The sequence below is a fragment of the Hippoglossus stenolepis genome, chromosome 10 (genome assembly GCF_022539355.2).
Source record: "Hippoglossus stenolepis isolate QCI-W04-F060 chromosome 10, HSTE1.2, whole genome shotgun sequence".
Lineage (NCBI taxonomy): Eukaryota > Metazoa > Chordata > Actinopteri > Pleuronectiformes > Pleuronectidae > Hippoglossus > Hippoglossus stenolepis.
Genome location: NC_061492.1, coordinates 22,088,136 through 22,113,731, shown reverse-complemented (window position 1 = coordinate 22,113,731; position 25,596 = coordinate 22,088,136). Strand labels below are relative to the sequence as shown.

The 25,596-nt window shown below is 40.6% G+C and overlaps 1 protein-coding gene across 6 annotated transcripts in view; it reads right to left on the bottom strand.

The window, feature by feature from the left end:
• The window catches only part of kiaa1109 (KIAA1109 ortholog), an 84,153-nt gene extending 59,346 nt beyond the window's left edge, over positions 1 to 24,807 (bottom strand). For 3 of the 6 annotated variants that reach the window (XM_035168477.2, XM_035168478.2, XM_035168480.2), the window contains exons 1-27: positions 24,671 to 24,807; positions 21,320 to 21,455; positions 19,616 to 19,732; positions 18,647 to 18,725; positions 18,485 to 18,549; positions 17,626 to 17,800; positions 17,067 to 17,148; positions 16,714 to 16,907; positions 15,289 to 15,368; positions 14,854 to 15,004; positions 14,368 to 14,524; positions 13,821 to 13,905; positions 12,407 to 12,498; positions 12,133 to 12,250; positions 11,114 to 11,269; positions 9,988 to 10,085; positions 9,569 to 9,753; positions 7,401 to 7,507; positions 7,034 to 7,263; positions 5,678 to 5,896; positions 5,175 to 5,312; positions 4,331 to 4,507; positions 3,838 to 3,966; positions 2,714 to 2,833; positions 2,251 to 2,582; positions 583 to 833; positions 32 to 272 (exon numbers count right to left, since the gene is read on the bottom strand). In XM_035168477.2, the coding sequence (XP_035024368.1) occupies positions 32 to 272; positions 583 to 833; positions 2,251 to 2,582; positions 2,714 to 2,833; positions 3,838 to 3,966; positions 4,331 to 4,507; positions 5,175 to 5,312; positions 5,678 to 5,896; positions 7,034 to 7,263; positions 7,401 to 7,507; positions 9,569 to 9,753; positions 9,988 to 10,085; positions 11,114 to 11,269; positions 12,133 to 12,250; positions 12,407 to 12,498; positions 13,821 to 13,905; positions 14,368 to 14,524; positions 14,854 to 15,004; positions 15,289 to 15,368; positions 16,714 to 16,907; positions 17,067 to 17,148; positions 17,626 to 17,800; positions 18,485 to 18,549; positions 18,647 to 18,725; positions 19,616 to 19,732; positions 21,320 to 21,425 (3,884 nt within the window). In that variant the 5' untranslated portion in view covers positions 21,426 to 21,455; positions 24,671 to 24,807. The remainder of the gene's footprint in view (positions 1 to 31; positions 273 to 582; positions 834 to 2,250; positions 2,583 to 2,713; positions 2,834 to 3,837; positions 3,967 to 4,330; positions 4,508 to 5,174; positions 5,313 to 5,677; positions 5,897 to 7,033; positions 7,264 to 7,400; positions 7,508 to 9,568; positions 9,754 to 9,987; positions 10,086 to 11,113; positions 11,270 to 12,132; positions 12,251 to 12,406; positions 12,499 to 13,820; positions 13,906 to 14,367; positions 14,525 to 14,853; positions 15,005 to 15,288; positions 15,369 to 16,713; positions 16,908 to 17,066; positions 17,149 to 17,625; positions 17,801 to 18,484; positions 18,550 to 18,646; positions 18,726 to 19,615; positions 19,733 to 21,319; positions 21,456 to 24,670) is intronic. The other 3 variants (XM_035168476.2, XM_047341656.1, XM_035168481.2) reach the window with 1 other exon arrangement.
• Positions 24,808 to 25,596: the final 789 nt, after the last annotated feature.

The window sequence follows — 25,596 nt, the reverse complement described above, 5'->3', positions numbered from 1 at the left end:
AAAAAACTATGAATAATTCTATGTTACTCACTCAGCAGGGCTTTTGCCGTTCATGGGCAACATGCGCTCCTCTGTGCTCGGTGAGGGTGTGTCCCTCTCCCCGGCCAGCAGGGGCAACGCAGCACTGGATGAACTATTTTCTTCGGATGAGGAGGCGGAGCTGTGGCAGCGTTGAGGTACCTGAAGACTTAGGTGCTGCTGACCACGCCTCTCAGGCAGCTCAGGAGGCAGGCATGGCGAGTGTGTGTCCGTTTTCAGTCCAACAACTCTCCCTGAGAAAACACGGAGAGAGCACCCTTTAGATAATATCAGATGTTACATTTGATCTAGACACATTTAGAGAGTAAGACAAAAATAAAAAGATCAATAATAATGCACTTATTTCAAATATTCTCATGTAATAAACCCCCAGATAGAAAAGAATACATTTTTAAATTTTAAATGTTTTAATATCAAACTAAACCATTGTGGATCTTAAGTAATCATCGTTTTCCACAAGAAACCCCTGAAGAAACTCCAGGAGGAGAACCGTTACTCTCAAGGAAATCAGGAGCTGTAGAAGAAATCACAGCGAATCCATACCGTCCACTTTGGGTGTTTCCTTTGTAATGATCCACTCCCCAGGCTGTAGCAAGGACTGGCCATAACACATGTCTGACTCAGAGCTGGAGGAGTAGAAGGCAGAGGAGGACGACGGCGTCAGCTCCTCCAGCCTGAAGAAGTCCAGGCCCATGTTGGTGCCTCCGAAGAACCTGCAGCCTCCGAGGCAGCCGCAGCGGTTCCTACTGCGCTTGTTGCGGATGCCGGCCTCTTCTGGCCACAGGAACCAGAGTCTGAGCAGACGAGGGGAGGGGAAAAAAAGGAAGAAAGAGACCAAAGAATAAAATAGGGCTGCAACAATGAATTGATTAAGCTATCGGTTATTCACTACTTAATTTATTGCCAATTATTTGAAAATCAAATATTCAGTTTGAGTGGTATTTTAACAGCATCGTCAAAATGTAAATATTTTCTGGTTTCTTTGCACCTAATGACAGTAAAGTGAATATCTTTGGTTTGAGGACATAAGAATCCAATTGAGGATCTTGGGGTTTGGGAAACAGATCGGCAGATGTAGTGGAGCCTCTGTGAGGGACTGGATCTTTGTACATGTAGTCTCTCTGAAAGTTTAAACATCTTACTATATTTTATCTGTCAAATGACAGGTATGTCTGTGTTAGTCTCCCTGTCTTGGTTAACATCTAATAATTAAATCATTTCCTCATTCAGTTAATATGTCTGTGGAGATTCTCAGTCATCCAGGCCCTGGGATATCCAAGTGCTAAAAAACTGGTCAACTGGACTTAAAGGGATAATTCACAGAAACATTTTAATTCACTCATTATCTACTCACCACTATGCCGATGGAGGGGTGGGTGAAGTGTTTGAGTCCACAAAACACTTTTGGAGTCTCAGGGGTAAACAGTGTCGCAGCCAGATTTCAATACAATTGAAGTTAATGAGACCCTTTCTTCAGCCATAAAAAAACAACGGAAAACTGCATCATTTACACCATGTTTTAAGCCTAAATGACTGAGGTGCTGCTGACCGGAAACCGCACACAAGCTCTGGCCCTAGGGCACGTGCGGGATGCGCGCTAGCATCGCAACGTCCACTACTAGACTTTTAGGCTTAAAACACTGTGTAAATGACCTAGCTTCGAGTCGAATATGAATGTCGGAGCTTGCGGACACTTGGATGACACCACACGAGCAGTATGGAGGCATGTTATGTATTTTTCTATTGTTTTATTATGTCTGAAGAAGGTGTCAACTTGGCTGCAGTGTTTTCTGGACTCAAACACTTCACCCACCCCTCCATCGAGTAGATAATGCGTGAATTTTCTTTCTATGGTGAACTATCCCTTGTCATGTCCAACTACAAGCTAGAAAAGAACATCTATACCGATAATGCCCCCCTGTAGACCTTTTATCATGATATATTCATTATCCAGAAGGAGGCAGATATCCTAAGCTGTATATGACAGAGAAAAAATTTTGACTTATAATTATGATGTGAACATCAGAATGACAATTGGTGACTCATTCTACAGAGGTCCACTGTAAAAAATAAAAAGATGAAATAAAGATGAACAAAAGTGACTGATGAGCTAAACAATACCACAATGCTGCAAAGTTGCTCTGGGGTAGTTCACATCATGTGAGAGGTGTTTGGAAAAGCAAAAAACAGATGATGGTGTGAGCTTTCTACCTTTTGGAATGAGCATCGTGTAGTTCCAGAAAATGCCTCTGGACTTCACATTTGGCTGGGTGGTCAGCGGCCAAGGCAATGTCTGCCGTGATGAGGTTCAGGTTGACTGAACCTGCCTCCAGCCAGACAGAGCGTCGCAGCAAAGGGGGCTGACCGAGACCTAGCGGCTGACCTGGACCTTGACCCTGTCCGGCCAGCTGCAGCCTGGTCGCCTCACTGTGCGGCTGCTGCTCGATGTACTGCCGGATGTTGACGTCCTGCACCACAGCACTGATCCCCTCTCCCACTGCCTGGTTGTGCAGGTTGCAGTTGGCCACGCGAATAATACCCGTCTAGGGAGGAGGAGAGAAAGGAAAATTGAAAGATCTGAACACATGCCAAAAATTAAACACATATTTTTTAATGGACATTAGGTTAAACAATATATTAACTTTAAAATACAAAACTGGTGGGTCACAATTACTTTGACACTGGCAGCGCAGCCGTGTTCCACAATGAAGAGGTCCACTCCGTCCACAGCCAGTCGCGTCATGGTGTACTTGAGCTCCTCTGATGTGCGACAGTGACCTGGCAGGCAGCTCAGCTGAAAGACAACCACTGTTTAGAACCAGTAACTTTTCTGTTCTTACAAAGACGCCATCACCAATTTATTCTGACTACACTGCATAGCCTTCAGCCACAGCTGCTCAGCTGTCACAAACTAATGAGAGCTCTAAGGCAGGTTTGTTAAAAATACCCTTGTTAGTATTCACATACAAACAAGACATTTTGTGACTTGTTTTCTGTCAACTTCATTCCATACATCATGGTGTTGTCTGTTATGTTGCGTTGTGTATGGCTGCGGTGAGTAGATCAATAGTTTTGTGTTCCAGGCTGTTGTTCCATTTCTCCCACTGTATAAAAAGTGTGCGTTCTGAGTCCTGCATCATTAGAGAAAGGTTCACGGTGGTTTATTATCTGATGTCATTTGCACATATATATTTCGCACTGGACACTTCTGACTGACATTTAAATATGACTTTAAAAAAGCATTTCAGCCATAATGGGCTAATTTACTAGTCACACAGCTGCTGACTCGTTTATAGCAAAGCTGGACAGCAGCGGGAGTGCTAATGAGTCAAGAGATGCAGCTCAAACTTTGTGTAGAATTTCCTGGTACACAGTAACTGGGTCTCAATTCATGGGCTGCTTCCTTCACATGTATTTGAAGACCAATTGCGTCACAGAGGCGTGACTAGGCTGTCCAATTTGTAATGCTCCTAAACATGTTACCGACAGATGTGTCCTCAAGATTTTCAAGAGGTAATGTCGTCACCGAGCAACTGATGTTTGAATATCAAGCTTCAACTGAACAGAAGAGCTAATGGCACAAGTGATAAAACCAATGGGCATTAAAACTTTCTCCTTGTGCCCAACTGCAGCTTTGTTGCTAAGCAACAGCAATAGGGATGGGACAAGCTGGTGACGCTGATCAAGAAAATCCTCTGTACACCATCTCATTTCGGTTCAGCCTTTGTCTACGTCCTGTAGACCGTGTCCTCTGAAGGAGGCGGACCCTGAATTGGGACACAGCTTGTGTGTTTGTACCTTGGCATCACAGATGCGACGGTCAGCTCCATGCTGGCAGATGACTGAGGGTTTGGGTTGTTCCAACTGGAACTCTCGGGACACCACGTGGAAAACAAAGGTTTCACCCCACTCTACTATACTGGCCAGCTAATAATCATAAAGACAGAAAGATACATTAGTGCTCCAAAAAGATGTAATAAACACTCACAAATGTATAAAATAAAAAAGGTTTAAAAAAGGAGGAAAAGAAGAAAAACCTACAATACAATCAAATATAATACAACATTACAATAAGTAAGATAAAACAATCAAAAAATAAATCAAATTATAACAATGCTTCTGAACACTATTAAGTCACAAAAGTAGCATTTGTGGCAGGATGTTTCTTGGATAGAATTACATTGTACAGGTGATTCATACAAGGAGTTGTCTTGTGACGTAAAGATTCATTGACATAATCGTACCAAAGGGCTACATGTACATACATTAGCTTTAATACGCACACACGCACCTGTGGAATAGTGACCCTGCCGGTGAGCCCCCCAGCCTGCATGTCAATGAGCCAGGCATACTCCAACGTGTCACTGCCCGGAGGAATGCCCTGAGCAGAGAACATGGCATGGGCCCTCATCTGCAGTCCAGACAGACTTAGGTGGCCGTCCCTCAGGACACCGTCTGCTGTGGGACGCTGTGGGCAAGAGAGCATTTAATCAAACACTCAGAGTTTTAGTTTAAACCATTGCTTTGTAAAGTGTGGGCAAAAAAGCAAAAACTGAAAAAAAGGTCATCTGCAGCGGCTGAAATCTATCTTTAATCTTTAAATATGATATTTTGTTTCCATAATAATTCTCCACGTGGCATAAATAGAGATTGTTATCCCACCAGAGGACAGAGATGAGGGCCACGGGTTCTTTGACAGGGATTAGAGAAAGTTATTCACTCAAGGCAGGAAACAGGATCCAGAGCTTCCCCCCGGATTGTTTTTAGCAGCGGGCCATCTGATTCTGTGAGGTTATACAATGTGCAGCTGCTTATGCAAACGTGGCTCGTGCAAACATGGTTCACATTATGCAACACAGCTTTATTCGGGGTGTTTTCCAAGGACTGAGTCACCCTTTCAGTTAACAGAAGGAAGAGTAGTTGTTTGCACGATAATTCTTTAGTCTAATAATACCTCAAAGGTCTCTGTATTACTGTTTGACAGTCTTGTCTTATGTGTTCCTGAACTGCTAAGATGGACATTTAGTCCTACTCTTGTGATTTTATACAAATAACATTTAATGGTTAAACAATATCTCCACCCTATTGGAGCAAAAACCAGCAGCATCAGGCAGCTGTGTAGTTGTTTTTCATACCTGGTAGTTGTCACTGATGAATATGTGAATGGGAGACAGGAGCAGCTGAAGCATTGTCTCCTTGTAACCCTTCTTCATCTCAAAACACAGCCGCTCCAAGAAGCCCGATGGACCTTCGGGACCCTCGCTGCTGCAGTGCTGGAGGCAACCGAGAATGTTAACAAACACATCAAACTGCATCAAACTGTTTTCATAAATATAAATTCACATCGATACAAACATTACTTGTAGGTTTAATTGAAAAAAAGCCCGGTGAAAAACAGCGACTAGATATCTTTCATCTATTTATGTATATCAAATTTATATTATACAAATTAACTTTGTGTCTATGTAGCAACAGCTTGTTTGGCATGCACAGTGCACATATCCATCATTTTTATTTCACACTGTAGTGATGGAACCGTTTCATTATATGGGACAGAACCCTAACATGCTGTGCCTCTACACTGATCTCTCTGACTCTGCCAACCCATTAACTGAACATTGGGAGTCATCCGTCTTACAATTGGAAGTCGGCCATGGACTTTGTAGAGGTTGATGAGCACAGTGATGTCCCAGGGTCGCAGGTCCAGGGGGTGGAGGTCTGAGGTGTCTTTCCGTTCGCCGTCCTCCATGCCCAGAGGAGACCAGCCGAGGCCCGAGGAGGTTGAGGTGGATAACACAGGGCTGGAAACCGCCTCCTCAAAGTCTGTGTACATGTCATCCTCACCAAAATAGTTCTCCTGTGGGAACAGCAGGGGAGGTTTGAAGGCTCTTTGATGGATTATTGGAAACACCAATCCACTCGAGTGGATTATTACTAAACTAGAAGGACTCTCTGAAAGTGTGGACCTCAGCAAGGCTAATGCCATATTTCACCATGTCAAAGCAGTGTTTCCCATTAAATATCTTAGCTGTGACGGTCCACCATATTCTAATTTGTCCTGCCACAGTTTCATACTAAACCAAGAAATATTTTACACTTGTCATAATAACATCAATATCTCGTGTTTTTTACTTTAATTCTACAGATTTAAATCCATAATATTTTATACATTTTATCTTAACAAAAGACAAACACATTTCAGTGCATATTATAATGCAAAAATAGTCACCCATCTTTAGGGTTTTAAACACCCTGGTGTAATATGTAGTAGTTTTAAGCACTTTCAACGTACAAACACCTAGCATTCATCAATATAAGAACACAGATGCGAAACAATACAGTTTTAGAATACATCATGAATCTGACTTAGAGTTTTCGTAGAAAACATCTTAACAACAAATTTAAGAAAATTCTTGATATTGGCTAATGAGGTTTAATTTTTGTGCATGTGCATGAGCATCCCTGCTCAAGCCATAGGTTGAATAAATTCTGAGAGAATTGTTGCAGAGTGAGTGCAAAGTGAAACTCAACTATTGGATCCGCCCATTTATTTGGATCTGCACCAACATGTTATGGTTATCCTTCCACTCCAAATTTCATGGTAATTAGTGCAGTCGTTTTTGCGCAATAGCATAATCCTGCTTACTAAAGCAGTTTTCAGACATGACCTGGAGAATTCACTGCTACCCGCAGTTTGCACAACGCAGCAGGCTGTTCTCTGCAAAGACGTGTTCAATCCAGTGGGGGATCCCCCGCTGTGTTCTCACATCGAATTCTCCAGGATTTCTACGGACATTATACCGGGAGGCCAGGCGGAGAAAGTCTGGAGAAAGTCCGGAGAAACTCCAGACCGTCTAACTCTGACATTTGTGTTCACACATGCACCTCCTCCGGAGTGAAGTTCAGTGCTTGTCTAAAAGTAGCTTAACAGACAGACAAACAAAATGAGAATATAAGCTCATTGGTGGAGGTAATAATTCAAGTATTGTTTTACCTTGATGGAAACCAGTGCTCGGAGCAAAGGTCCGTAGAGGATGATTTGAGAATCTGGAGACATTTCCATCTCCACATGAAGTCTGTCAGGGGGAAGCTCGCATGGGTCAGTGGGCAACCGGCTGTGAGCAGCTGAGGAAGATGTTGCGAAGCGTGGCGGGACATTGGGGGGTATGGATGGTTGTTCCGGGGGACGCATAGCTGACAGCACGGACTCTTCCATCTCAGACACTAGATAAACAAAGCAAGCAAGTAGTGGATAAGATTATGAAAAACACTGATAAGTTGAAGATTTTACAGACAGTTAAAACTACTATTGTTTGATAAAAAACGACAGTAGAAAGCTGATATGAAAGCAGTGCGCGTACATGACTGTTTGAGTTGCTCATCAGCCTTCTGGGGATAGATGGGGTGCCAGGTGTAGTCAATGATGAGCAAGAAGTTGGGTACACTCCAGCAATCCACCCAGCCAGCTCTGGAGTATGGAAGGAAAAAACATATGCACTCAGTACACCGTCATCGTGGTGAATTTCTCATCATTTCAAATAGATTTTCCAGTTCATCATTTGCTTTATGAACCGTTCAGCTCATAGACCTACAGTAGAGGCAACAGAAACTAAATGGGCTGCAGCGACAGAGTGCGCCGGCTCACACAGTGTTCGATCGTAACCTCCCAGGAGGGTAAGCAGGTCTCTTGCAGTGTTCTATCAGTATGGTCTGTCTCTGGGCTATACATAATAAATGATCTGGATGTTGAGTTATCATGTACAGACCAGTGCACAGAGTATGCATCTTTAGCATCTCTGAACTCTCGCTGAACTTTAGGGTGGTGCTTACAAAGTGGCACAAGGTTGTCCAAAATGGTTGCAGACTAAGATGGATGTTGATTACTTTCTACTCCAATGCAATTATAAAAAAGCATTGCATAACATGTTCACCTTGTTTTTTTTCCGTTTTTTTTTTAAAGAAATCAATAACGCGAGGGGAATTGATCCACTGATCCAATCAAACCAGGCAGGTAACATTAGACCCTGCCTCCTTCAAAAGGGAGCAAAGTGCAACTGCAGCAGCAGCATCACGGGTGAGGATACAGCTCAAATGGATTCAGAAGTCTCACTGCAGAGACTCTGCCATAATACAGTGTTTCCAGTAAATAATAAGAGATTGCTAACTTGGTGTGTGCAGCGCTATTTGCCATGTGTTCACTCTCGGTGATGCACTACCACTAGCTACCGCATGCTCTTGCTATTGTCCATATCATTTTTACAGTCCACCCAGACAGTCAGAGCTCACAGTTACAGCTGCAGTTGTGTCATGCAATGCAGCTCTGTGTCTCACTTGAGAACTTATCTTTCACTCTTTAGTCTGTGTAACTGGAATCTGTTGCACACAAGAGTGACATTCGTGCATGTGCACCCCCGTTACCGCCACAGATTTATTAATTCTGTGGGAATGATGTAGTTGACCTTTGCATTAGGGCAGGGGTGGGGAACCTTTTGTCTATCAAGGGCATTTAAATTTTCATAACATCTTTCGAGGGCCATACTTAATTATTGTTTATCATTAACATATAAATCAAACCAGGGTTCCAGACTAGCTTTTTACATTGGTTGCACTGGTGCTTCACTAGCACATAATTAAGGTGACAGAAATGTTTCCCTGTGCCTTTACGGAATGCAATAATACACCTATTAAAACTTTTCTTGACAATTCCCATATACATTGGTAATGTCCTAATTAGGGCTGGGTTTCGCCACTAATTCCCAAATCGATTAATTTCCGGTTCTCAAGGTCTCGATTCCATTCAACATCAAACCTCTAATTTGGGGCATTGTTAAAAATATTATGATAGTCCTGTCACACTAACAAATTTTGTTGGACGTTATATATTCCCAGAAAATTTTGTGATGAATGATATTATTGTCGTTATTTTTAAACCATTTTAAACCACTGATAATGCAATAGCATAAGCATGCAAGCAGGCTACACCCTTTCAAAGTGCAATTGACTGAATTCTTAAGAAAAAATATTTGTTGGTATTTATGAATTGCCTCGTGGGCCAGATCAAGCAATCTTGCAGGCCGTACAAGGCCCGGAGGTCGGACGTTCCCCACCCCTGCATTAGGGTTTACACTACACTCTGCAATTACCTTTACCTTAAATACTTTAAAACAAAAATATTTAAAAGAAAGAACTTACTTCCTACTATCCAGGTATAAAAGTTAATGTGGTACTTTTACGTGAATACATATGTCAATTTATTTGTACTTTTACTTAAGCAAAATTTAAGTACTTCCTCCACCACAGCATCTAACTTAAAACCAGCAGACAGCAACTACTGAACCAACCAAAGCAAGAAAAGTGAAGGTCAGTGGTGCATTTTCTTGAAATTAACTCCTACTACCTTGGGAAACATTTCCTTCCTACCTAAGCGCTGATGTGAGCCAGTGTTGCGATGGTGAGTCACCCTGCTCTTTGCTAACATGCTCACTTCTGGTCCACAACTAGAAAGAGATGGTTTGTAGGTTAAACTCACTCTGCGTGGGTGATGTTCCTCCAGCGAGACTTGTTGAGTTTAGGAGGAGGAGCACTGTGTATCTCTCCTGGCATGAACATGTCTGGGGGCAGCTTCATGTTCTGGTAGTCTTTGGCCAGGGTGAGGAGGGGGTAGCGGCTTGGGTGGCACTCCGGCAACGACAGTCGCATGTCTGTGTCCTCCGCCTGAGGTGGACAAAGCACGTACACATTTAAACACCCACATATGTTCAGAGTTGGCGTCAGTTTTAACATCTGTGGGCGTATAGCAAAATCACTGAAGTAAAAAAAAAATCTGCAGTCATCTGTAGAAATATTTTCCAAACTAGAAAACACATTGCAATTACAATCAAATGAAACCTGGACATTTGACAGACATCTATTTTTGGACAAATCACTGTCATTTCAGGAATGACTTACCTTCAGGATGAAGCAGGTATGGCAGGTGGTTGGAACAAATTCATTGAAAGACAAAGTGAAGTCTATATTGAGCGTCTCACCGCATGCTGCCAGGTACACTGTAAAAGAACAATCACGCACCTAATTAGTCTGCTGCGCTCTTGGGATTCTGTGAAGTAAATACTGTACAACACATCCTGACAGATGAAGAGGAACAGAGTCAAAGTGTCCTGTCGAGGGCTTCAGCATTCAGTGATTGAGATGCATTATGACTGCCTTCATGGCTGGTTTTGAACTGTTTGTATTTTGTTGGGGGCTTTGTTTTGTTTTGCTAATGCTATACTAAATGCTAAACAGTAACCACATAACATGTAACATATAACATATGTTGAACGCAAATCTCACAAACGGTTCATCTCATCAGCCTCACACTTGGCATGTGGATTCTTAAAATTCCAGGGAAGTGCAGTGTCACATTCAGTTTGATTTGGACACGTGATACGTCCAATTATAGCAAGCAGTTAATTAACAGGCAGTGCTGTGTAGTGTGGGGAAGGCAGCTGGTCTTCAGTCTGCAGACTGAGTTAAACATTCCTTCTACGTCCTTGGATAAACTACAGCAGCAGTCGGCAACTGGCAGCCTGCTGCCAATAATATCTGGCTGCCTGATTATTTAGATAATCTTATTTAACAGCCCTCTCAAATAGCAGTAAATCAGTACTATCTTACATACAAGCCACACAGGTGAACAGTAACAAAGCAAATTCAATTTCATTTTAGGAAAAACATTATTATAACACTATAAAATCTTCACCAAGATAAACCAAGTAGGATGAAGACAAACTTTTCTAACTTCCTTATGCATTATAGACTTTATATAAAAAGCTCTGCACACAACTTCCAGCACACGACCAATAAAAAGTGGCAGTACATTGTAGAACTGTCGAACGGAGGACTCACTAATGACATGAAAAATTCTAAAGCAGGCCAGTTTAAAACAGGCAAAGCACTAGTTATTTAATTCCTTTTTAACTATGTGCAATTTTGGAAAAAATATATTAAATATCTTGATCTTGACTAAAAATATGGATATTTTCTTCAATGCACAGTAGAAAGTAACTGCATCTAAAAGGAGCCTCATTTTTACCATTCTCTTGCTGCTTGGTGGAACAGTCAATCCAGTTGTGCTGGTTTGCCGCCCAGATCATCTCAAACTGGTGGAAAAGGATCTTGAATTTCCAGGAATAGGGCACAAAGGAGTAGATGTCTGGGGCGCTGTCACTCGCCCAGTCCTGGATCAAATCTAAAAAGAAAGAGGGATCAGTGAAGAGATGCTTTTCCTTTAAGTTTCATGCCTGAACCTATAATTCCACAAACTTCTGTCTGTCGGCCTTTCTTTTTGTCGTTGTGTGTGGAATGCATACCTTGAGAACAATTCATCTAATCAACTTCACACTTGACCACTAAGAATACTCATGAGAAGTGCAGTGCCGAGTTTGGTGCAATCTTGGGCACCCGATACGTTCAATATTAATTTGTAGCAGTCAATGTTCGTGAGTGAGGTAGGGCGGGGACACAAAGTTTTCTAACTTCACTATGCACCAACTAAGATTTGCACACAACGTCCAGCACACAAGAAATAAAAAGTGACAGTATATTGTAGAACTGTTTGAGGAGGACTCACTGGCTGCATCACCGCCTGGTTAGGCAGCTGTACCACCCTGAACTGTAAGGCTCTACAGAGGGTGGTGAAGTCTGACCCCGATCACCCCAGCTATAAACTGTTCTGCCTGCAGCCATCTGGATGGCGGTACTGCAGCATCCGGGCTCGCACCACCAGGCTCAGAGACAGCTTCCTCCCCTTCCTTTTTTTAAATTTATTTTTTGCTTGTGTAATATAGCATGGCTAGAAGGGAGCCTGGGACCCAAGCATTTCAATGCCAGCGACTGCTGTGTGCAATTGTTGTGCACATGATAAATAAAGTCTTGAATCTTCAATATAATGACAAGGAATAATTCTGAAGTAGCTCCGGAGCATTAACACAGGCCAAGCAGACAGTCCATTCTAAACAGGCAGGTTTACAACAGGTGCTTCACTAGTTCTACTATTAAAATGTTACAGGCCAAATGCTGTCATGTGTCCCGTGTGTTTGCTGGAGGACTCACCTGTGAAGAAGTTCTTCTGTGCGTAGATGAAGTGGTATGTGGCCTTGTACACCTCGATCTCACACTGCCACGACTGAGGCATGTTCCACACCCGAGGGTAACTTGCTATCACATGGAACTGAATTCAAGGCAGAGACAGGTATTGACTTCACAACTAGCAGAGCGATTTCCATGTGTATACAGCAAGTTTGTTTCGCACCTGCACTTGCACTTTGGCAATAGTTTCAAATTTCTTTAAAAAAATATATATATAGATAAATTGCCTGCTACTTACAGCTAACATCTCAGCTTCCAGCAGAGTCCTGTACTGCATGCTGCTGGTGGTGTCCACATGAAGCAGCTGACCTTTGATAGTGGGAGAGTAGCCTGAGGACAGAAGCAGAAAAGCAGAGACATCAATTCTCAGGAAATGTGACAGGATTCTTGGAAATAGTGTCAATTACCGGCAAAACCTCAGAAGCTGCTTATGTTAACTAAATTTCTGGGGAGAGAGGAGAGTGTTGACTGATGTCTGATAAAATATGATCTGCTCTATATGATAAATTATTACACATATCTCAACATCAGAGGTAAGACCGTGGCTGAGTTCAGCGGTGTTATTATGGATATGGCTTTAAATGTAATGATGTTTCTGGTGATGTTATGTGATCTTTGGTCTAGAACACTGTACAATATGGGCAATACTTAAATATTAATGTCAAGTTCACTTGACCCACCCAAAGTAATCTCATACAGCAACTTTTTAGTTAAGTCATAACATTAGGAGTTTCCACCACCTTTACAAAGTGCAAACATGGTTTTACAGCAATGGCAAAGAAAGACATTTCCTCTGATACGTCCAGTTTGGTGTTATCTTGGATTTGTTTCAGTCATCCCAGTTCTCCCTCAAACTTACCTCAGCCTCCACAAAAACTCAGTGTTCTCAATGTCATTTTTAAACCATTCAATAATGACCCTGTATAAATGAATTAATGAATGTATTTTTTACTGTTGTGTCACCCTGAAGCTCCTGGATCAAAGGAAAATAAAATTTAAATGTGTTTTCCAGTTTGGGATTTATTAAGTAGATCCACCCACCCACCCCTCTATGGTGATGGTCGCCTGCCAAGAGCTTTAGCATTTGTTGCATTTAAATGAAAAGAAGTTACAATACTTGGGCAAGATGCTGAACCCCGAATGGCCCCTCGTAGAAAAAAGTGCTGCCCATAGATGCACTGTATGAATGTTTGTGTGAATGGTCGGATGGCAAAATGTACAGTAGAGCTGTTTGAGTGGCCATCAAGACTATAAAAGCGCTGTATAAATACAGACCATTTACCATTTAAAGTGACTTACTATAGGAAATTGACAATTGACTTGAGTTGGGGATAGTAGGAGAAAAAGAAAAAAATAAGTGATAGAAGATAGACGATAAAATTGTAGCAAAAGCAAGATGTACTGTTAGCCCCTTTAATGCAGATTTCAGCACATTTCCATGATGATTTATTAAATGAGAAAATGTGAATGGCAAATGCATTAATTTCTAAATTGTATTAATTCTTTGTATTCATTCTAAATACTGAGCTTGTCTCATCATAGTATTATAATTATCATTATTGTTATTATCATTATTATAAGCTGATGTGTGCTTCTACGTGAAAAGGATTTGTTCTTGAGCCAGTGATCTCATTTCTGTGAAACACACTTACACGTACCATTCTCTCCTACAGTCATGGGAATGTTGACTTCCAAGTAGGAGCCTGCACCTACATTCACATGGATGGCATTGGTCTCCTAGTAACAGAGATGAAGACAGAGCAGGGGGGGAGAGAGAGCAAACAGATAAATCATAGATGCTGTCAGATTATAAGCGAGGGTGGCTTACTGACTTAAATATCAAAGAAAGGCACCTAATCTGAACAAAACTAGGTTCAAAAGAGCTAATATAATGAGGCTCCTTCCCTGACTCTACCTGTTTTATGTTTTTATTGAATATGCATTTGTGTTGTTATTTAGTATGCACTCCACATACTTAGCTTTGTGGAAATCCCTGCACTGCCACGGGATAAAAATATGAAAAAGCATAAAACATGAACCAATATCAATAGCCAAAAACACAGTGAGGCATAAAGACTAAGACAAGGGGGGCAGCAGGGAGAGGAATAGAGATCAATGAGGGAGACAAGAAAGAGAGTGGGAGAGAGAGAGAGTGGGGGGAGAGAGAGAGAAGCACAAAAGAGAGAAAGAAAGATTCACCCTATTTTTGGTAAAAAGCAGATCGATGGTGGCGTCAGCGATGATGTTCATGCGTAGCTCGAAGGCCTGGATCTGCCTGGGTTTTCCTGGCTGGGCGACTTCTGTCACTTTCATGGCCTGATAATCAGCCGGAATGAAGAACTTCCACAGAGAGTCCCTGAGGAAAGTAGACACAGTATGTGGAGGTAAATCTAAGGCCATGTTTGTAAAGGCCAAATCCGAAGCCTTTAACGTGTGAGCTGTTACCTTTCAACAACAAAGACTCAAATGGAAAAAAACATTATTAACCTTATGTGCTAAAATACACACAAAAGACTGTGCAATGTTTCCCAGTTCATGACTGACTTTGATTGATCAAATTACAAAACGTTTTGTTTGAGAATTTTGTTGAACATTATGATTTTCCCACACATTATTGTCAGTTAAAGCTGTGTATAATGCTGAGATTGACTAATACATTTTGAATTGCTGTGTTTTTCTACACACCTCTGACGATCGGCCCAAGGTCCGTAGTTGAAGTCGGTTCCTTTTCCGCAGACGATATCCAGACCCCAACACGGAGGCAAATCCTGCAGCTTATCCTCCTCGCTGCATGTTTCCACCTCCTCCCCACTCTCCTGCTCCACAGGGACCAGACCTGCAAATATACACGCACAGAAACAAGCAGATGTCAAAGCCTTGCTAACAAACCTAAAACAAAAGAACCCCTTTATAAATAATGGTGTTGCTGGTTTACGTGTAGGCTACATTCAGTATTAATTTTGCCATCATCAAACAGTCACTGCCAATATGTTTTGTTTTTTGTGTGTGTGTGTGTGTGTGTGTGTGTGTGTGTGTGTGTGTGTGTGTGTGTGTGTGTGTGTGTGTGTGTGTGTGTGTGTGTGTGTGTGTGTGTGTGTGTGTGTGTGTGTGTGTGCATACCTGGTTCATCTTGGTAGTAATAAATGTCAACATCATTGGACTGCAGCACCACAAACCCTTCCCCCATCAGTCTGGGAGGCCTACAAAAGAAATCCAGAGTCAAACATTACAGACAAAATCTAGTTTTCATTAAAAATAACAACATTCATAAATTTTAAAAAAAGCAATAACGTCTGTAGCCTAATCTAAATAATTACATTAATGTTGACCAAGCAGCTCAGCAGGCATCTACATTTTCTATTCATTATACTATTGAAAATTCAGTTCATATTGATCCTGGCATGAAGACGCTTAATTCGATTTTTATGAAGCACAGTAACTTTCTTCTTACATATTTCACTGGACAATTCAATAAAGCTTCAAGAGATGTCACGGACTGCTGGAGGTATAAATCACTGATGGCTTTTTAAAGAGGCAACAAGGTTTTATAGAGTGGCAAACTTAAATGCAATTTTACTTTCAAAGTCATTCAATTTTAAGTGGGGTTAACCGTTTTTGACTTTCCACTCCAGTGTATTACTTGGGTCGGCTGTGGCTGAGGGGGTATAGCGAGTTCGTCTTCTAACCAGAGGCGGTTTGATCCCTGTCTTCCCCATATGCATGCCGAAGTGCCCTTGGGCAAGATACTGAACCCCTATTATTGTTATTCTATATCCAATAGCCTTAAGCTTTAAGAGGGCAGCAGCTGCTACAGTAAGTAACGTAAAAGCAGTTCAGTAAAGTTATGGGGCAACAGTTCAGTTGCCCCATAAGATAACATTGTAGCCACTGCTGCCGTGTCACAGCTCCCAGCATAAACAATCTACTGGACCAATTCCAAAAGTTTTTGTAATTATCATTCATTTACACACCCACATTTATAAACATAGGGCTCGGGTTGAAAAATACTTGAATTCACTACACATTCACATTGATTATTTGAGCTTTAACATCTTATAAATGTGCCATAAAAACGTTGTACAAACAAGCAGTGAAAGAGAGAGTGAGTCCTGTGCCTGAGTGTGTTTAAGATTCACACCATACTATTCATATTACAATGTAAATGGAAAAACAGAGAGAGAGAGAGCAGTGCAAACAGTTATCCATTTTAAACTGAATAATGAGCTCATTTACTGTAGTTACTATGTCACACCTGAAACATGACCGGCAAAGCATATTCTGAAGTTAACATTCTTCAGCCAAGAGCTTTAGCAATAAAAACGTTTTGGAGGAAATACAAAAACATAATTTGAAAAATGATGATGGTTACATGTTGCAAAAACTGCTTTGAATAAATAAATAGTAAATACTGTGTAATAATGTGTTACATTATATATTTAATGTATTTGGTATTACTTTTACATGAACTCCATTCCCAATTTTAAACAGCAAACCCTCTGAACTATCAGTCTTTGGAATTAGGTGATTTCACGGAGTTGTACTTACTCGTCATTCTGCATGCCCAAGTAGCGAGGACTAGGAACCAGCATGACACGCACATTTTCCAGTGAGCCTTTGACAATGTGCATGTACTGGTCCAGGTGGCTGGATGGAGGCTTGGTGGTGTACGTCAGGAAGGCGTCCTCAAAGTTCACACACAGAGTCTGCGGGAGGTAGTGGTTCCCGAACGCCAAGCGACCCTACAGGAATGAAAATACACATGCGGTAGAAGAATTAAATCCAATTGCCTTTTTCCCCAAACAGTGTCCACAAGGCATTTTTATAATTGGAATCCTTGTGTCCTTTCTCAGACCCCCGACCAAAGTCCATGCAGTTTGTCAAATTTCTGAGGTACTCACAGTGCTGATGTTAACTTTGATGACAGGGATGAGGGAGCGCCACGACGACGTGGAGTCTGGAGTCTCTGCTTTGATGTTCACGCTGCACGAGGACCACAACACATTCAGGCTTACAACAGTTCAATAGCTCACCTCTGGGCCTCCACTCTCAATGCAGATAACAGAGGAGAAAGGTGAGTATGTGCGTTCAGATTATTCAGATAGCTTGTTATCAAATCTCCACACTTCAATCCTGTCTGATGGATATCAGTTCTTTTTTTCCCACTTTAAGAGGATTTTAGGATGATAATCATGTAACGTATATAAATAAACGTTAATCAACCTCTAGTTTTGTGTACTGCTCACATTGTCGATCATTAATCAGAAACAGGCGATTCATCCAGAAACATTTTTGTAGCATGCTAAAGTGAGACCGAAAATTTGTCAATTACTCCAAATTACAATTAAAGTGAACATTCATTTAAATATTATGTTTTACATTTTTTAATCAATGTTCACTTGATTTAACATAAACAAGCCAAAAACATAATACAGTTCAAATCTGAGGCCTTGCTTGTACCTTTCCAGGGTCTTGTCTCTTTCTTCTCGTCCCCTCTCTTCGTCTTTTTTAGGTGTTAAGAGCGTGGGTTCAAGTCCGAAGGTCTCCTGCAGGCGGGCATAGAGGTCGGTGCGGTTGTAGACGTGAAACTCGAAACCGTTAACTGTCACGTATAGCCTGGTCTCTGCCTTGGGGTCTGATGACAAAAGACAAGAGAGAAAGCTCAAAACTTCTCCATCGCACATATCCATCATTCTGTTCATGTTTGTTAATGAAACTATACTCCCTCAAAGGATTGGGGATATTTTGAAATATGAAGTTGTATCAACAGAACTAAATTGAATCTATTAAACATATACACTGGGACTACAGCTAAGAATCATTGTCATAACCTGATGGTTACTTTCTTGTTTAAAATGTTTCATTGTTTGATCTTTGTGTGGGAAAATAAAGTGGAAGGCTTTACAATATCTCAAAGCTCACATTGATATAATCTTACTTTGTCTAAACATATTCATGTTATTATCTTAGAAGCAACAGAAATCCAGCAATTATTTGTCTGTGACAAACTGAAAATAATTCATGTCACCACATGTGCTTTTAAACATCCTGAAAAACTAATGACCAAAATAGCTGCAGCTCTAATTTACACTATTTTCTGCAGGTGACTGATAAAATAATTGAATGATCCACAGACAAAAACACACATTACCCAAGAAAAGATCATTAAGGCTTTTCCTAAATTGCAGGATAATTACAAACTCATCAGTTAAGTTCATCAGCAAAAATTATATAACAATCTGCATCTGAATCTAATAACAACACAACATTTTATTACAGATTTCCTTTATTGTGCAGAGGATAATCACAGACAGCTCACCGTGCTGTTTCTGTTTCGGGTTATACATTTTCCACCAGCGAAAGATGAGAAAGCCGTCCTGTATCCTATTACACAGACAAAAAAAAAATATTCAGTAAAACTGTGAGATTATAGGACAGAGAAAGAAAGAAGGAGCAAACACTGCAGCTCAGGTCAGGTTACCTGATTGACATGTCCTGGTTGATGAAGTAGACGTCTCGGAACATGACTTTTCCTGACAGCACGGAGAAGGAGAAGGAGCCTGTGGAGAATATGTCCGATAATGTTATCATTAAAAATATATAGTAGTGTTCATCATACTGACTGAAAAATACAATATTAAAAAAAAATGTGTTTGAACCGCTATAAACTTGATCAGTGCTTTGAATCCTCACAAGTCAGCTAATTTCAATGTTAGATAAAAGATGGAAATAGATGGTTGTGTAAGTAAGACCCTGGTGATAATAAAAACTCTGTGTGTTGCTGGGATCTCTCTCACATCATTTAGGAAAAAAATATCTTAATTAGCATCTAATTGTACAACAAGTAGGTCACAGACGGTCGCGGAGAAAGAGCAGAAAAACATGATTTCCTTTCGTGAAGACAACACGTCTCCCTCTGATTTAATTATTTCATGTCAAAAGAATGACGACGCCTGAGTGATTCGACTCTAATCACCTCGCTGACACTTCCTCCTGTTGGTGGTTTTATTGACCTATCCGCTGTCAGACTAAAGACAGGATATGTAACTCGGCCAATGCCAATCTCGTGAGAGAAGCTTGTTTTGTTTTTTGTTTAGTGCTTCCTATGTAAATCTATGCAGGAATTATTTTACTCAGTTCAGGCCTAGACAATAAAAAGACAGAGGTTAAAGCATAAACACATTTAATCTGTAAAGTGATTCAGAACTTTGCTATTTGTTCTGAAGGTTTGTGCCCTCACACATTTTCTACCTTCCTCCGCTGAATTCATGGCCTCAAGGTGCTTTAGAAATTAATTCCTGTGTCATTTGTGTCGAGAAATTCAATATGCTGTTGGTTGCAGTGTGTTGTGCAGTTCGGGCTCTGTGGAGATAATCACTGAGAGAACCTGGCTCATTATGAAATATTCAGCAGTCTGAGTTAACTGTGACGGCGCTCCTGATGAACACACCGATGTGAATGTAGCCATCCTTGTAGAGACGGTTTATGATGAGCGTGAGGATGAGGCCAATGTTGCGGGAGTTGTAATAAGTTAAATAGATGATCCATCCACAGGACAGAATGGTGGCTGAAAAAGAAGAAAAAAAAACACGGCCAGTTAAACATGATCAATCCTCCTGTTAACTGAAACAAAAATATTTCATTATGTTCCTGCCGTCACTCTCAGATGACTATAGGAGATAAAGCTAGGGTTGGTAATCCTGGGAAAGCTAGCAAGAGCAGGCTACACTTTGAAAACATGCAACAGATACAAATACAGCGTAACACATGAACACGAATGAACCTACACTGCCTGACAACTGCTAGAAACAGACTTTTCCATGATTCCCTCACTAACTTCTAGCCATGTTCTTATATTACATGTGAATGACTTAAATATTTATACGGTCAAAAACCAAACTGTGAGTGTTACATGTTGTTTTTCAAGACCCATATACACAGAGGAATTCCAACAAATAACATTATTATCTCATCATTGTCAACTGAGTCGTTCATATCTGTGCAGACAGCTGGGTTTCACTGTCACGCCCAATGTTGTTAGGACTTGTTTTCCAGGTTGACGATGTTGCAGTTTTCCACAGAAAACAGCTCCTGTGAGATATGCAGTGTCATTGTCCTACTGACAGCAGCACCTGGATTATAGCAATAACTGGAAGCTATCATTTGTCATATTTCAATTGAAAGATACTGGCAGGATAACTTGGAACAGATACAGATGAAAATCTTTCTGAGAGGACGTCTTAAACACGTTAGGGAATATTAATAGTTTTATCATATCAACAACCTACATCTTAATACAACAAACTTCAAATACGCCGTCTCCTCTCTGTTGTAAACATTTGAAAAATGGCGGAGACAAACATCGCTCTCGACACAGCAGAGACAAGCTGTCAAAAGTGTGAGAACACTTTACATTAAAGACGTCAGAGACCGCTTGCTGCAAAATGTGTAAAGCTGATTTCACATGTAACAGCAGCACAACATCACTGTGGTATGAACCTGAAGAGAAAACATGTTGGAGCCATTCTTCCTCTTCTTCTTCGTCTTCTCTCGGTTTACTGGAGGATCGTAAACGACTTTGGCTTCATACCACAGTGATGTTGTGCTGCTGCTTCATGTAAAATCAGCATTGCACAAGTTTTCTTTGAGGTTTAAAATGTACATACTTTTAACGACTGTTGCTTCCCCGACTTAATGAGGATAAAGATTATATTATAATTTATTTTTCCAGTTTTAGTTATCTACAATTTAATTCTAATCATTCATAATTCACGTTCAGGTTTAAATTCAATTTAAATTGAGTTTAAACCTGAACGTGTTTAATATCTTAAATTGGGGCGAATTAAAGACATTTTGAATTTGGATTATGATTCCGAATTAAATTGTAGATATCTAAATCGGGAATTATCATAATAAAGTTGCAGATGTTTATAATGCAAAAAAACAACAGTATTGTACAAGTTAAATTAAGTAGCTTTTCGAATAAGCTGCTGGAAAGGGTCAAATGTAGCTTTTGTCGAATCGATTAATCGAAAAAAGAATAGACAGATTAATAGATTGTCAAAATAATCGCAGTTGCAGCCCTAGGAAGATTATTTGAAGTCTGAACATCCAATTGATCTGGATTTTTCTTTTCGCAGTGCAGATTTCTTACCAACGAGGAGCCAGATGAAGGTGGAGTTGTGCTTGGTGAGAAAGTCATCCAGGTCCCCTAAGGTGGGGAAGGTGCTTTCATTGTTTTTGGCAACATGCCCATCCATGGCTACAGGCTCTCCGTCTGATGTCTACAACTAAAACAGACAAATGTCAGACTGCGGTAAAGGGCACAGGAAGAAAATGTAGTAGAAAACAAAAACACAAAAAGAACAAGTGCAAAATAGCAAAGAAATACAAGGAGGGAAAGTTTCATAATGAAATGTCTTTCATTGCTCCAGCTTTATTTCCAGGAAAATAAAGCTAACTGAGACTTAAGTCTTACAAAATGGTGACAGATTGAATAACAAGAAATATAAATCCGGGGTTTCTTCAGGGTTCCAATAATATATGATCTTTTTAAATCCACATATAATACAATTTACCTGTTTCACCATCACATAAGTATAAAATAAATCCCTGAAAACCAATAGGGGCGCATTCATTTACTGATATTCACATTACATTTTGCATTAACATGAATTATTTTTCAATAATCTGGATAAGCAGCTAAAATAAATGGATAAATGCATTAACCACTTTTGTATTGCACAATTTTTTTAGTTGTTGTTTAACACAGTTAATTTGTAAAGTACTCGCATACCTGAGCAGTGGGAACTTAAGCAACGATGTCTGCTATGTGTAACACATGACCCCAACCAGCTCCAGTGAATATGTGCAGCTACTTTACGTGTCATGAGGAAATGCATTAGGTGAACTTTGCTTCTATGGAAAGGATTATTTCATTTTGTCCTTGTGTGTTGGGGACTGATGAAAGTAGTGTGTGTGTGTGTGTGTGTGTGTGTGTGTGTGTGTGTGTGTGTGTGTGTGTGTGTGTGTGTGTGTGTGTGTGTGTGTGTGTGTGTGTGTGTGTGTGTGTGTGTGTGGCTGCATGCTCGTGCTTAGGAGTCAAAACAAGCTTGAATACAGTTTAAGGCACCGACTAACACACACTAACACAAATCCTCATCTAATCCACTGTAAATAACGTTGGCATTAAAACCTCTGAGATGGAACCAAAGCCAGCTCTCTCTCGTGGTTACAAGAAACACAAACAACAAAAAGTTCAAATGTTCCGTTTTTAAAGTTATATTTTACATAAAAATACGATTATCTATTAACATTCTGTAATTTAACACAAGATCCGTGTCTCACAAGGGATTTAACACCAACTACCTGCCAGATACTAATCCAATTCTGTTTACACACTACCCAGACCTGATTCGCTCCATCTAAATGAGTAACAATAAAGATCCTGCTTTCAAACTCAGCTTTGAAGTGATACCTGTCTGACATGAGTCATGAGAGCACAGATTATGCTGCCATCCCAGAATGATCACTGCTGTCAGTGACTCGTCACAGCTAGCAGAGAGTTTTCAGTTTCTGTTTAAAAGCAGAGACTGTAGAGTGTCAGTCACAGGGACCATCGTTTAAAAGCAACTGGACACAAACCCAATCACTTCATGTGAGCGTACCAACAGACACACATCAGACTACAGACAACACCTGTCGTCAAACTCACATGAGGACTGTTTGGAGAGGTTATAAATGTATAATAACTACAGACACTGCACAAATGTATTATAACAACAGACACTAGATAATAACTACAGACACTGCACTAAGGTATTATAACTACAGACACTAGATAATAACTACATAAACGGCACTAAGGTATTACAACTACAGACACTAGATAATAACTACAGACACTGCACTAATGTATTATAATTACAGACACTAGATAATAACTACAGACACTACACTAATGTATAATAACTACATACCCTAGTTAATACCTACAGACACTACACTGATGTATAATAACTACAGACACTAGACAATTAGTACAGACACTAGATAATAACTAGAGACACTACACTAATGTATGATAACTACAGACACTACACTGATGTAAAATAACTAAAGACCCTTGACAATTACTACAAACACTAGATAATAACTAGAGACACCACACTAATGTATGATAACTACAGACACTACACTAATGTATAATAACTACATACCCTAGTTAATACCCACAGACACTCCACTGATGTATAATAACTAAAGACCCTTGACAATTACTACAGACACTAGATAATAACTATAGACACTACACTAATGTATGATAACTACAGACACTACACTGATGTATAATAACTAAAGACCCTTGACAATTACTACAGACACTAGATAATAACTAGAGACACTACACTAATGTATAATAACTACAGACATAAGATAATAACTACAGACACTACACTAATGTATTATAACTACAGACACTAGATAATACCTACAGACACTACACTGATGTATAATAACTACAGACACTAGTTATAATACACTAGTATGTCTCAATAGTCCTTGTGTATTATGTACTCACACTACTGAGTATGTAGTTGGGAGTCTGGCAGCCACTGGACAAGCATGTTTGATCATGAAACATTTCATAAGTGCACGAGCTAACTATCAGGACTGCGCTGCTTCAGCTGGTGTTGTGAGGACATCACAACACCAGCTAAACAACAAAGCTGGTGTTGAAAACCACAAAGCAGAAGTAAGTGGACGGACTAGAAAGGAATACTGGTCTGAAGCAAGCCCAGATTTACCTGTGCTCACCTGCACTGAACATCTGCCAACTGACTTGCTCATCAGCAAAATATGCGCCTTGCTCTAAATGACCTGAAACCTCTCCCGAATAACTGGGGCCGTGTTCTGAGAACAGAGGTGATCCACAAAGCACCAGCTTGGACATTGAATCCAAAACACACGTTCCAGTGCTGTTTGACCGAGGAGGATGACAAGAGAACAGAGAGATGGAGCCTCACTTGACAGTATCTGGCTTTGTTTACATGCTGAGCTGGTGCAGCCATCATCGCCTCACGTCTCTGTCTTGAACAAGCTAAACTTCAGCAGGTCCAGTCGTACATGTTGAGTTAAATGAATTATTCACTGGTCTTCAGATTTGATCTGGAAGCCTCAGCTGTACCTGAGTCTAACCACACACCTAGCTAATCCCAGGTCTTGAGTAATTTCCTGAGCATTATCCTCAACACCACTCACAGAGGCTAATTGTTGCCTGTCATGCTTAATTTCTTCGGTATTTGTATCGTCACAACAAGCTGCTGCTGACCCGTCCACGGGCTAGTGACGCTTTAGCTTGTGGATAATGCGGTTATTAAGCTAACCGCTAACTATCATAACGTTAGCACTGTGCTTAGCTAGCAAGCTAATGACAACAGGCCGCACCCTTTAACTTCTCCAGATCCAAACAGTGAAAACAAGTCTCTGCACGACTGTGAAATACCTCAGTGTCCTCGATAAGGAGTGTGGTTTCATCTTTGCCCCGGCTCTTCAGGAGTTGTCGTCCCTTTGTCGTGTCGGACCAGAGCACAGCTAGCATCCTCTGCAATATTTACCTGGCAGACGGCCAGTTCACATCTCTTCCTGCTCTGGTGAGAGCACTCATAAAATGGACCAATGGGGAAAACGGAATGGCGGAGACTGACCAATCAGAGGAGAGCGCGAGGGAGGCCACGGCACACAGACGGACAGGCAGTGAAAACCAATCAACGCAGCAGGTTTTACAGCAGTGGCTCTGTCTTCGTTGTTGAGATGCTGAGTGGGTGCACTGGATCAGCCTGAGATTGTTTTAGATTTAAATTGAAAGTGTAAAGCAAAGACCGACATGTCTCAGGATCATACTTGTTGCAGAGAACGTTTCCACATACAAGGAATGTGCATTGTGTGCATATTAAATCATACAAGTAAATTAAGGAGCACGTGCTGTGAGGAACAGGAGAAAGAGAAAGACAGGTGGTTAAGAACAAGAGTAGAATCACGAGTAAAAGCTTAAAAATAAAGATAATATATATATTTATATATATCATATTTCATTTGTATTATATATTTATTAATGTGCAATATGAAGATATGTATAATAGGTCAAGAGATCAAGACTAAACAAGATGGGTTTCATCTTCAGAGTGGGCCATATTTGTCCAGGGTAACATGCTGAAATATTTCCCATGATAAGTAAACATAAAACAGAAGGGTTATTTACATCTTTGTCCGTCTCAAGAAAGCAAGGCCTTTGGTCAGTGGGTTCATTAAGACAACAGCGTCCGTTTCTGCAGCAGTGAAATGTGGTGCTGGAAGGACCAGCCCATGCATACATAATAAAACAGAGCCCATATCCTGTTAATTATGGTGGGTAAGCCATTGTAAAAAAAA